The following is a 13,570-nucleotide window of genomic DNA, read 5'->3' as shown; positions in this document are numbered from 1 at the left end:
ACTGACAAACTCTCCCTGCAGAGACTCAGGGGAGTGCGCTTCACTCCGACTTCAGGCTGATTTAAACACAGGCTGCTCACCCCAAGGAGAAAAAACAAACAATTTTTTTCTTAACTTACCCCCACTGCCCCCAAGTAAAAATCTTCACTGGAAAATCTCCATTAAGTTTGAGTTTTCCTAAATATACATTTTAAATACTCCCTCCGTTTATTTAACTACATAACACACACAAAATAGACTTACTCTCCAAGATTCTGCCTGAAGCAGAAAACCCAGGCACTCAGCTGATCGCTCACCTTCTGCTGAAGTCGACTTGGATGGAATGATCAATTACGAGGTCAGCAGGGCAGACAGGGTTTATTTTCTCCGGGTCTCCCCCCAACCTTTTCACAGCATCACGCATGGCAGCAAAGTCAACCACAGCAGGCACACCCCTGAGAAAAGAAGGAATTAAGCAGGAGATAAACCTGTCAAACACATGTAATTGAGTTCATTTCAGCTTTTGTCTCCACTGATAAAACTGGCAACGAAACCCTCTTGCCAGTGGAGCTGACAATGGACGGCTTAGGAAAGTGAACGTATCTGAACACACTTCCTGGAGCAGAAATCTCCTAGGCGGCGAGTGCCAGGACCGCCTGGTGTCTCTATACCCCGTCAACCCCCGCATCGCAGTCCACCAGGGGAAAGCGGGCGCTGACAGCCCTGGAACCCTGGACCGCTCACTGCCATGACTGTCTCCCAGCCACAGGCGGCTGGCAAAGACCTGGAGGAGACATATGGACACATATTCAACTTCCGACCAAATTTACAGGAACGGATATGAATCAGAACAGTACGCTGTGAATCAAATTTCTGAGTGAATCCTTCCTTTTTGTATTATACATTTTGAATATAAAATTTGGGTGTCTTCCTCTAGAAAGATAAAATTTGGTCTCTAGGAGGAATGAACATCATTTAAAAATGGAAAAGTAGGGAGGACTATGTCAAAAAAGGGGCCGGATGGGGAGCCAAGATTCCTGGGAACGGCAGGAGGTGAACTAAGGCTTCCTGGCGCCAGGTCAGGCCTTGCGAAGTCCATGTGCATCAGCCCTTCGGGGACCGCTCAGCCGTGTCCAAGCACAGCTGTTTGCAACCCGTCTCCGAGTGACAGGAGCACGGGAGCGATGCCAAGGGACACCACGCCTAGTTCTTTCACCTTCACTAGTATATTTAGGACTACAGTCTTCAAGACCATGACAATGACCTTTGCCACCCGAAGAGGTGGAGTGATTGCACATCCCACTGTGCCTGGAACAATCTCTTGCTGTCTGGGATTAACAGCCCCCTTCTGTTTTCAAAAGTATCTAGCTATTGGGTGATAAATTATATAGTCACTGAGTGTTTTGTGGCGTTGCTGTTGTTTTAAGCTTCCTCCTTCCAGAGGAGAGAGCACAGGGACATCGGGCTCACGTGAAGTCCTGCAGGATGACGCGGGCGGGCTTAAACGGCACCTCTATGTTCTCATGCTGCATGACATTCCAATTCAGGATATTTTCAACGTCATTTTTCTTCACCAAAAATTGATCACAGTTCCGAACGGCTGCCTCCAGGAGAATTCTGATAGAAAATGGTAAGCGTCCTAGGATAGGGAGAAAGCATAACAAAACGAAGAAAAACTATGAGACACCTTATTGTAAGAACTCTTTAAAGCCAATCTCTGTATAATCTTGATATAAGGTATCAGACTATTCTTCCAACAGGAAAAGAGGGTAAATGTAAACTGATCTTGAAAATGCAAAATTAAAGTTTAAAACATGGAGATATTGAATGGGTTTAGGACACATTCATTGCTAGAAAATACCCACACACTAGGTAAAAATAAAACATTACAGTGAATTTTTTCATAATAAATGGCTGCCTTGCCGTGGATTCTAATAACAGGTTCCCCTTAAGTCATCATGAAAGAAATCAGTGTAGATATTTTTGTATTATATGTGTGCAAGTAACACACACACACACACACACAATAATCTTTCTCATGAAAATTAGTGTCTAAGAAATGAGAAAATAACTCTTTTACAATTATTGTAATTAAGACCAAAGTATAGTTACATACATCTCTCAAAGAAAATAAAACTCCCAACAGCATATAGTGTGTTAACTGGGATTTCTAGGATAAAACAACAGCAATTTGTTAGAAAAACTACTTTGTTCATTTAGAAAGGAAATACTGCATCCTGATATAAGAAAATTTTTCACCAATACCATCTGGAAAAGACAAGGGTGTAAAGGTAGAAAAGCACAGGATTTGGCCCTGGCCAGTTTGGCTCAGTGGCTGAGCGTCAGCCTGCGGACCAGGAAGTCCCAGGTTCGGTTCCTGCTAGGGGCATGTACCACAAAAAAAAAAAAAAAAAGAAAGCACAGGATTTGGAACAAAAAAGGCATGGTTCTGTCCTACTCTGCTGCCCAAGTAGTTGTTGGGTCATGTCTCTGGGGATTCTGCTTCCTCAGGACTTGTTACACTTTATAAACATGACCTCTAGGGTTGTTATTCAGATTAAATGATAATAATATATATCATGTATGTACAAAACACCCTATATACTATAAAATGCTATGTAAATGCTACCTGTATATAATCATCATCACCTACTTAAAAATGAGCAATGTAGCCCCGGCCGGTTTTGCTCAGTGGTTAGAGCATCAGCCCACGGTCCAGAGAGACCTGGGTTCGGTTCCCACTAAGGGCATGTATCTCGGTTGCAGTCTGTCCCCGGCCCCGCTTGGGGTTGTGCAGGAGGCAGCCACTCGATGTGTCCCTTTCACGTCGATGTTTCTCTCTCACTTTCTCTCTCCCTCCCATTCTATCTAAACAAAAATGGAAAAAGGTCCTCGGGTGAGGATAAAAAAAAAAGAGCAATGTAAGGGGAGTGTGTGTGGTGTGTGTGTGTGTGTGTGTGTACTGTACACAACTTAATCCAAGAGCATTCAGCTGTTCTCTGCTAGGCCCTCTTTCAACCCTTACACAGCATAATTATTATGTAAATGACATACCAATGGCTGTCAAATCAATTACATCACAGAGCCATGTACCTACCATATCTTGAATCGTCCAATTTATTCAAATTGAAGAATTTCTTTCCTGGTTTTGCAGGATCCAAAGGCTCGGCGAGGTGTGCGAATGGGTTGTTCATGGTTCCTGATGACCACGTGTCCCTGAAAAGGGCCGAGAACATTTAATTTCTACTCCCGAAGCTGGACCCATGTGTTCTGATGACTGTTTGCCTTCTATAACAATTATGGCACACATTCACTTAAAGAAATCACTCTACCTTCTCAGAGGGAGAAGGTGGGACATAAATAAATACAAGAATGATATTCTTCGCAAATAAAATGGGTTTCTGTGAAGTCACTGTGAAAGCCAGCATTCGCCTTTGAAGGAAGACAACATAAAATCCCCAACTTCTTTTGCTTTTCTACAGTTTTCCAACATTTTTCTATGAATAAGAAATAGGAAGAAGGGGTTGTCTCACGGCAGATCTCGGCTATCTGACAGACCTTTGAGAGGGACTCATGTCTTGCTTGACAGGAGGTAAGAGGTTCCTAGCAGGTGATACTAGCAATTGCAAAAAACCTGAACTTTGGAAGCGGGGAGCTAAATGCAGCTGCTTCCTGTTGTAAGTCTCTGCGGCATTTTAAATGAACGTATTGGTCAGAAGTCCTCCTGACTCACTTTGCATCTGACAGCAGCAGTGTTCACATCGGGGGACCTTCAAGGTGACAGTGGAGGGACACCAAGGCCCAAACTCCCCGGATATGTCTGCAGGGGACCCTCTACCCCAGCTCTGGGCAGAACTTCTCATGTCTCTTTTTGTAAATTATGAGCGGTGGACAAGCAGGACTGAGTGTCTGAGGAGAGAACTCATTTAAGATGAAGCGGCAAATGCAAGAGCAGTGTTACTCATCCCAGCGCAGAGAGCCGATCCGGAGGGGCAAAGCCAGAGGGACACACTACTCTGTGAGAATCAGGCCACTTCTCCACAGAAGGAGAAGTTTGCGAATCTCGGCTCAGAAAATGAGACTTAACCCTTCCGCTGATGGGAATTCTGAAGAAGATTTAAATTGATAAAGGCAATAATGTTACCACCCCTTCGATCTGTCGCTGACGCTACTGCCCCCGGCCTAACTTTTTCCAAACAGGAGCAACCGAAAAGGTAAATGAAACTGAAAATGGACCAACAGAAGAGTGTCTCCACAGAGGCTGTGGGTCAAGGGGAACCCACACAGAATCAGACAGAGAGAGTCATTCACATCTTTAAAAAGCCTTAAGTCTCTGAATCATCCCTATCACTGTGTCAAGTCCTGTAGTGGCCCCAAGTTCGGCCGAATTCTATGGTTAAACTGTGGCGGGCAGTTAGACATGAGCAGAGCAAGGCCAGTGGGCCAGGTACAGAGAGTCACCAGGGTGAAAATCCCCGGGTGCCTAGCAACAGGCAAAACTGGGAAAACAAGGACCTCACCCCCAGGGTGACCTTTCCTCCCCCAGCATACTGATGGCCATGCAGTTGAGACCCCTGACCATTCACACTGATGGTCATGTGGTTCAAATCCTCCCCTGACATGTTGCTAGTATATGGGTCAGACCCCCTTAGTGGGGAAACCAACAAGGGGGGCAAAGAATAGCCCTTAAGCAATAAACTCCCAGGACAATGAGATCCTGACCCGCATCAAATACATCTAGGCCTGAGTGTGTTTCAGTTCCAGACCCAGAAAAGACCCCATCAACCACACCCTTGCAAAACCAGACAAGCCACACCAAGGCTGACACCAGGACCAGCTGCACTGACTAATGACCAATGACCCTGGCACTGACCACTCATTGTAGAACACAACCTTAAAGAACATACCTGGAGAGCTGATGAATCTTTTTTTTTTTAATTTTTTTTATCCTCACCTGAGGACATTTTATTTTTTTTTGCATTTATCTTCAGATAGAGCAGGAGGGAGAGAGGGGTGAAGAGAGAGAGAAACATCGATGTGAAAGAGACACGTTGAGTGGCTGCCACCCACACGACCCCAACTGGGGCTGGGGACAAACTGCAACCGAGGTACATGCCCTTAGTGGGAACTGAACCCGGGTCTCTCTTGTCCGTGGGCCGACACTCCAACCACTGATCCAAACCAGCCAGGGCTGATGAATACTCTATTGAGATCCTTCCCTGGAACTTCCCCTAAAATCTCCACCCTTAAAAGCCCTGAGGAAGGAGGACCCAGTGGGCTCTCTCTGGGAGCCCGACTGCCCTTCCGGTCCCCTTTGTTCTTCCCCCTCCTGGTGCTTTACCTGTACCCGGCTCTCTCCTAAGCTCCAAGGGCCCTTCTTTTGCCTCTATAACTTGTTGCCTGAGCCCACTTCTTCTACCTCTGTGACTTGCTAAATACACTTTCTCTTATAGTTTGAGTCTTGGCTCTGAATTCTTCCTTAGCCAGAACTCAAGTACCAAGGTTGCTGAACCGAGGTCCAGTCTGACTCCACCGATCTAACACCAGGTGCTGTTTTTTCCCCGTTGCCAAGAAAACCAACTGCTAAATTGTACCCATATCTGTTATGATGCAGTGAGCACAAAATGCATCGATTTACTTCTCTGTGGCCTATAAATTCCCTGGGCATAATGTGGAAGCCTCATATAATTCCTGCTGTTCCCAGGACCCTGCAAAGCCAGCTGAAGTTTCAGGATGGACAGTGACCGTATGGCTCTTACAGAAAATGGCTTGCAAAGTGCTGTCCTGTCTGCCCAACCTTTCCTTAGAAACTACATAACTGCCTGGTTTCTCCACATTAATGAAGCAAACGCTACCTGAAGTAGTTAGGGAAGAGAGGAACTGGTCACTAGTAAGTAACTAAGGACCAGAGCACACCAACTGCTTTATACAATCTTATTTAATTTTTTTCTTTATTCATTTTAGAGAGAGAGAGAGAGAGAAACATCAATGAGAGAGAACATCGATTGCCTGCCTCCTGCATGCCCCCCACTGGGGATCGGGCCTACAAGCTGGACATGTGCCCTGACCGGGAATCGAAATGGCGACCTCTTGGTGCATGGCTCGACGCTCAACCACTGAGCCACACCGGCCGGACTTTACAGTCTTCTTAACTCTGGCAACATCTCCGTAAATTAAAGCATATCATTACAGTAAACCTCAATATAACTAAGTCGGGTGAGGGGGGTGTTCGTTAAAACTGAAAGTAGGTTTTCAAAATGCGTTTGTTAAAAAACTTACAAATTAGTTAGTTTACCTGTTTTGACTTATGTAGACATATCTGTGTAATTAAAATTAAGTATGTATGAGAAGCTTAATTTCACAGAAAAGTTTTCTGTATGTATTATTGTAATTCTAAATGTATACTGAATAGGTCTAGTAATGCGTGCGTTCACGGGTCACCACACACTAAGACTGCTGCAGAAAGTCACACCGCGTGACCACAGAGCCCATTCCTGCGCGATGCTGTGCGCGCACCTGCTGGGCATCCCCTGAGCGCTGCCGTCGAGCCGCGAGTCTTGGTTTTAAATATGTGCGCTAGAGCTGCAGATATGTAATATTTATTTATGTCAGTGAAATTACTCCAATGTTTTGTCCAAAGCATGTTCTGTTCGCTAAAATTTATTTAATATAAGTTAATTACTAACCCAAAAACCCCTGTTAATTTAATTATAAGCAAATCTTGGTTTAAAGCATTTAAAAATTAACAGGGTATTAATTTCTATGACCTAGGGACTGGAATTTTTGTCTGTTAAATCTGAAGTCTGTTAAATCAAGGTCTGAAACTAAGGGTTTACTGTGTTCCCATTTCACAGGTGCGAGGGATGAGAAACTTGCCTAAGGGCACATATCTATAAAGGGAGAGCGAGGTTTGAACTCTGGCTCTTTCCACCTGCCCCGCACAGCTTCTCTGGGTGCAGGAACTCCTGTTCTTAAGGTGATGCTAGCTAAAGGTCACCAACCAACCTCAAAATGGAAAAAAGCCAAAAGTCACTCATGGACCCGAAAAACCCTCCCACAAAACTCAGTGTTGAAACTGGAGTCGCTTTTCTTTCTTTTTAGGGGTCACCCAGTACCTTGGTCTGAGCCAGCCACTGTTACGTGTCCCTGCCCCGCTTCGCTGAGCCACAGGTCAGTGGAAAGAGCAGCAGATGTGTTTTGTCAACCCCCAAAATGAATCTGCTTGGAAGTTGGAGAACAGCCCCTCCAGGTGAGCCTCTGACCCTTGTCTCAAATCCCCTTACGGGAGTTCCCAGTGCTCAGCAATTCCAAGAGAAGGCCAAACACAGCAGCAGCAGCCCAAGGAAGCTGAGGGGAAGAGCTGTGCCAGGGAACAGTTGATCCAAAGCAGAATCTAGGCCTCCTGGGTGCTCCTTGGCCTGCCTCGCCCTCCAGAATCCTACCCCATCCCAACCCCCGCTGCCTCCAAAGGTGTCTCAAGATCAGGGTTTCGTCTAGGAAGCCTACCACCTGGCCCAGGGGCCTGGCCAACTTCCCAGGTTCACATAAAGCACAGATCCTGTTTCAATTCCTTTCTTTTTAATCTCCTATCCTCCTCTGCTCTGCTCTGTCCTACATTTTTCTGTTTTTCTACTTCCCATCCAATACCAACAAAAGGGAGAGTCAGTGTGAATTTTTTAAGAGAGGGTAGAGGGTTACCCGGTCTCTTTTCTTTTTTGAAAGAGTTAGTGTGCATGGAAATACGTCTGGGTTGATGCCTTTTCTGTTCCATAGAATGAGATGGTACTGCCTGAAGGCAAAGGAACAAAAGAAAAAGAAAAAAAAAAGGAAAGAGAAAGGGATTTAAAATAAAGGGGTACCAAGGAAATGACAACTGTTACGGGTCCAGGCTGGAGCTCATTCACGACATGTCCTTCCTGAACACTCCCTTCAGGACGCCCAGGCTGCGACCGGCCAGCCACCCGGACATGCGTGCAGTTCTCCCGCGGAAAGACTCCCAAACGAGACAGGTGTCCTGCACCTGAGGCCCTCTGCCATACTCACTCCGCCTCGAAAGGCGAGACAAGTCTTGGTGGAGAAACAGCGTCCTTCAAAGCTGAGCCTTCCTGAAATACCAGCTGGGTGACGTGTAAAAACACCAGGACCCTCACAGGTACACTCTGAGCCTGGAAGAGTGGGTGTGGGGAAGTGACACACACCAGATCTCTAAGTTCAATCATGGAAAATACTAAACATGAAGCACAGGCAGGCAGATCTGAGATACTTAACAAATGAACCATGCTCCCAGCAAAAAGGTGGAGAGAGCCCAGAGCTGGGGTTCCTCCCCAACTACAGAGAGTCTGCAGCCAACTGACCTTTTGGCCTCAAGTTAGGACACTTTCAGGTGACGTGCAGAGGCACCGCACACGTGTACAGGCAGACCAGCGGTTACCCTTCACGTCACCCACCCTAGGGACATGCTGACTTCAGAGAACAAGGAAGTCAGGAGAGGGAACGAACCAGAGAATGATGCAGTCTTTGGTAAAGATTCCCCGGAAAAAAGTGACTGCCTGGGGTCACAGGAATAGGGAAGAAAATACAGTTGATTTTCCCTCCAATGAAATGCAAATTTCCTGCAGGAAAACAAACACTTAAAATCCTTTGTAAATAGAGCTGAAGAAAGTGCTACTTGGGCTTTTCACAGTCGCCTGGCACTTCTGTGAGTTAGCTCTATAATCATTTACGGAAGCTGCTGAGGGTTCAGAATTCCAGAGAACTGACTGATAGCTGGGCTTTGGGAAAACAACTTGCGGTTAAGTTTGGACAATCTGTTTATTCCAAGAGAGGCAGAGCAGTAAGGGCAAATCAACTTTATCAATATAATTATCAAACATTCAACTCCTCACTCAGATTCAACATAAGAAATGTGAGCCAAGATTTACTTTAAGTGATTTTTCTCACTCAGCAACAGACCACAAACATCTATAAAGTACTGCCTATAAAGTATACAGCAATCAGGATATTTTATGTCACTTTTAACTACACAATAAAAATGTGTCATTTAGATGTAACAATTTATTAAAATCCTTATTAAAATACCCATGCTCCTCCACTTATGATGGGGTTTTGTCCTGACAAAACCGTTGTAAGTTGAAAATACCTTAAGTAGGAAATGCACTTGGTACCCTAACCTCCTGAACAGCAGAGCTTAGCCCAGCCTACCTTAAATGTGCTCAGAACATGCTCACTACAGCTGGACAAACCGTCTCGCGCCCAGTGCCACGAGAGCACCATACCGCACAGTGATAGCCCGGGAAAAGGTCAAAATTCAGAATCTGAAGTACAGTTTCCACTGAATGTGTATCATTTCTGCACCATCACAAGCTGGGAACCATCTGTGCTTAGGTTGTTTCCATATATTTACATTCAAACAATGCTGCAACCTCTGTACACACTTCTTTGAATAGGTTCTTAATCCATTTCCTTAAAATAAAGTCCCAGCTTTCCACTCCTAGAAGTGTGTGTGTGTGTGGGGGGGGGGGGGGCTCCGCCCATCTCGGTGGGTCACACAGCACCAGGCTGCCTTGGGAAGGCTGCACAGTGCTACCACCCTTGTCTGACGCAGAGAACGAAGCTGCCCCAACCAGGCAACAAGATTTCATTTTTACCATTTGTCAAACTGAGAGATTAAAAACGTAATCTTGGTATTTCTCTAATTGCTAGTGAAGATGAATACTTTTCTTTTTTTTTTTTTTTTTTTTTTTTTTTATCCTCACCCGAGGACATTTTTCCATTTTTTTGTTCAGGTAGAGTGGGAGGGAGAGAGAGGAACAGAGAGAGAGAGAAACATCGACATGAAAGGGACACATCGAGTGGCTGCCACCCGCACGACCAAACAGGGCCGGGGACAAACTGCAACCGAGGTACGTGCCCTTAGCGGGAACCGAACCCGGGTCTCTCCAGACCGCAGGCCGACGCTCTAACCGCTGAGCCAAACCGGCCAGGGCAAGATGAATACTTTTCCATCTGTCTGTTGGATATCTGACTTCAGTCTTTCATAAACTGGGTGTCTGCCAGACAGGCCAAACTGAGTGACACTGTGATGGCCTCTGGTGACCACATTTTTCCATCTCCCAGGGGACTTGACTGAGCTAATCGCGTGGATGAGACTAACCCTGGAGAAGCAAGGGCTATGCTTGGCCTTCATCTGATCCTGAGACTTCCAGGAGGGAGCCCTAAAATCTGACGTACGATTTCAGCCCATGCTCAGGTGTATCGTGGACCTAGCTGGGAAGAGCAAGGTGAGTGGTCAACTAGCCTAAGTCATGGGCTGTAACCCGGCTGGGTCAGGGGCTTGGCCATCTGTGCCCCAGGCAGCGATCCTGCGCCTGGGCTCTGGGAGGAGCCCGAGTTCGGCGTATGCACAGAACACCGCCACAGCACCCCTCCTGCTGGAGGCCACCGCGCACCCAGGAGGCAGCGAGTGCCACAGTGATGTACTCAGCACAGCCGGTCTGTAGAGATGTTTGGAAGAGTCGACTGGCTTTAGCTAAATGCCAGAGATCAGATAAAATAAGATTCCCTTCTTCAGGTCTCTTTCCTGCCTTTGCAGAATATAAGTTCAAGATTTAGCCAATTCTGCTGTCAAGAGTTGAATTCTCTTAGGTTGTCTTATGACACAGAAAGAGGCGTAGCCCTGGCCGGTTTGGCTCAGCAGTTAGAGCATCGGCCTGCGGTCCTGAGAGACCTGCGGGTTCGGTTCCCGCTAAGGGCATGTACCTCGGTTGCAGTTTGTCCCTGGCTATGGTCGGTCGTGCGGGTGGCAGGCAGCCACTCGATGTGTTCCTTTCACGTCGATGTTTCTCTCTCTCTCTCTGTTCCTCTCTCTCCCTCCCACTCTCCCTGAACAAAAAAAAAAAAAAAGGAAAAATGTCCTCGGGTGAGGATAAAAAAAAAAAAGAAAAAAAAAGAAAGAGGCGTAGATATGAGTGGACCCTACAACCAGCCACAGGATTTCCACCACCTAGGGGAAGGAGCTGAGGGAGGAATAACCCTGAGCAGCAGGACGCCAGCCAGTAATGGGGTGGGAGGACAGAGCTAACTGGCGGGGCTAGGGCGGGAGGGTCTGGGGGGTGCGGAGTGCGCATATCAGTTTCCAGAAGAGTCTGTATAGTTTGAAAGAGTTTTCAGGTAATTAGTTGAGAATCACTGCTCTAGGGTCTCAAGTACAGACAATGAATCCTCTGAATTGTTTCTTTAGGCTATCTAAAGACACAAGGGTGGATTTTCAACATCTATGCAAACAAAAAAGGTTTCTTCTGTATTGCCTGTGATTTACCCACCTCTCTTCCTCTCTTCTCACTTCCTAATACACCCATCCTGAGTTATCACGCGTCCCACTCCAAAGTCCAATATCACGGTGTCTCTAGTTTAATCCAGTTCACCATAAAAACGAACCATGCACTTTTTGTTGTTTAAAGATAAATTAATTGGTCCCAATCCTAAACTGACAGCCGTGTATCTGAATGTCATTTTACTTATAAACAACTTTTTGACAAAAGTGAGATTCCAAGGATGTCTATGTGAGCATAAACAAGACGGATGTCAGGACCTGCAGGCCAGCAAACGCCACAGCCTGTCAACTTGGTTCTTTCACAGAGAGGGAGCTGGGCACCAGCCGTCTGCTGTACTCGATACAATGCACCTGGGAAACTGGGGTAACCTACGTATCTCTGAATTTTCCCAGAGACCGGATCACCCCTTTGATCCTCTTAGAATCATTAAATATAATAAAACAAAAAACAAAAAGAGCTCTTACATGTGATACTTGTAACCAAAAGAATTCTGCAAGAGGAGCGATGAAAGCCATTACCTGTTTTGGTAGAGAATGAAAAAAAGAAATAGGGCAGAAGAAGGGACTTGGAGAAAGAAATGGCTTTACAACAATGTAACCAAATCCACCAACATAGTTTTCTTTTCTATTTACATACAAGGTGCACTTTACACTATAAAACGAGCAAGAATCTCCCTTCTATGTCAGAAAGCTTTGCCATGACACAACCTGTCCCTTTTTGCTGAATTTTTATTACTATTTTTTATTTGTTTTTTAATCCTCCCCCGAGGATATTTTTCCATTAATTTTTTAGATAGAGTGGAAGGAAGAGAGAGAGAGAGAAACAACAGTGTAAGAGAGACACATCGATTGGTTGCCTCCCACACAACCCCAACTGGGGCAGGGATTGAACATGCAATCCAGGTATATGCCCTTGACTGGGAATCAAGCCTGCTATCCTTTGCTCTGAGGGTGGAGGCTCTAACCACTGAACAAACCAGCCGGGGCTTGCTCAATTTTTAGTCTGTTTTAATTCATTCTTCTGTCTTATCCTGGACGAATGACCATTCAGAATGCTCCACATATATTCCTAGATTTTTAAAATGACTTATAACAGTTTTTAAATGATACAGTTTAACTTCAAATAAGCCATGTAACCTTTCTGTGCCTCAGTTTCTTGACCTGTAATATAAGGCTGGTTGATGATCTAAAAAGACACATACATCTAAGTGAAAAAAATTCTGATTCATTCATTCATTCATTCATTCACTAAATACGTATTTATATTAACCATCTAATATATGCCAGGAACTGTTTCAGGCATTGGGGATACACCCAGGAACAAAATTGACAAAGTCCCTGCCCTCATGGTACTCCCGGTTTAGTGGAGGGACGAAGACTAAACAAATAAATAAATATACAAACAGAAGGCCAGACAGTGACCAGCTATGTGGAAGAAGCAGGACGAGACAGTAGGGAGTGCTGGGGCCTGGAAGGATGTCGGGAGATCAAAGTTGGCCTCACTGATATGGAGTCACTTAAGCAGAGCCTTGAAGGAAGCAAGGGAACAAGTTATGTGCAATCTGGAGGAGGGGTAAGGTCGTGTGCAAAGGCCCTGGGGTGGGTCTGAGAAAGACAAGAAGGCCAGGGTGAATCAGTGAGTACAGAAAAAGAGACAAGGAGAGTAGAGTAGGCCACTCCAGGGATTCTGACTAAAGACAAACTACAAAGTACTCTCCTAGCTTTACACTTGGTTTGAAGTATAATAATATGAAAATAAAAGTGGCTACTTCCTTAATTTTAACCCTTCTGTTTCTGAACTTCATTATTAAGTGACACTGGAAATTTCCAGGATGTATCATAAGAATGATCGTGACTCACTCAGCAGATGTGCACAGCCACTGCTGAAGGCGAGGGTCAGGATCTGGGGGACCAGGGCCACGGCCGCTGCACAGTCTGACCCAGCGGCCCCTGCGCTTTCCTTCCTGGCCAGAACGTAAAGCCCCTGCCTCTCGGAGGCGCCCCGTTCCGGGCTCCTGGTCAGGACCGCACAACATCTTATGCAATTCCCAAAGGGGAAAGGCTGACCTGACACACCCTTTAAGCTCATTTTACATTAATGCATTAGTACAAACTCAAAAGAACAAAGTAGTGGGCTCATACAAGCAGTTTCACAAAAGGTCTCAGTGAACTGAGAATGTGTAACTCCAGAGATGTGCCGAGGAAAGAATGTCATCGTGGGGCCAGAAACATCTGGCCAGGAAGCAAAGGAAGAAGCTA

At 45.7% G+C, this 13,570-nt stretch overlaps 1 protein-coding gene across 1 annotated transcript in view; it reads right to left on the bottom strand.

Annotated features, from left to right (window-relative positions):
• ACO1 (aconitase 1) overlaps nucleotides 1-13,570 on the bottom strand; it is a 61,851-nt gene that overhangs the window by 38,831 nt on the left and 9,450 nt on the right. The window contains exons 2-4 of the mRNA XM_036261137.1: nucleotides 3,077-3,195; nucleotides 1,450-1,618; nucleotides 297-434 (exon numbers count right to left, since the gene is read on the bottom strand). Of these exons, the coding sequence (XP_036117030.1) occupies nucleotides 297-434; nucleotides 1,450-1,618; nucleotides 3,077-3,173 (404 nt within the window). The 5' untranslated portion in view covers nucleotides 3,174-3,195. The remainder of the gene's footprint in view (nucleotides 1-296; nucleotides 435-1,449; nucleotides 1,619-3,076; nucleotides 3,196-13,570) is intronic.

The sequence above is a fragment of the Molossus molossus genome, unplaced genomic scaffold (genome assembly GCF_014108415.1).
Source record: "Molossus molossus isolate mMolMol1 unplaced genomic scaffold, mMolMol1.p scaffold_m16_p_14, whole genome shotgun sequence".
NCBI classification, from domain to species: domain Eukaryota; kingdom Metazoa; phylum Chordata; class Mammalia; order Chiroptera; family Molossidae; genus Molossus; species Molossus molossus.
Note: the sequence above shows the minus strand (reverse complement) of the source record. Positions and strands in the feature narration are given on the sequence as shown.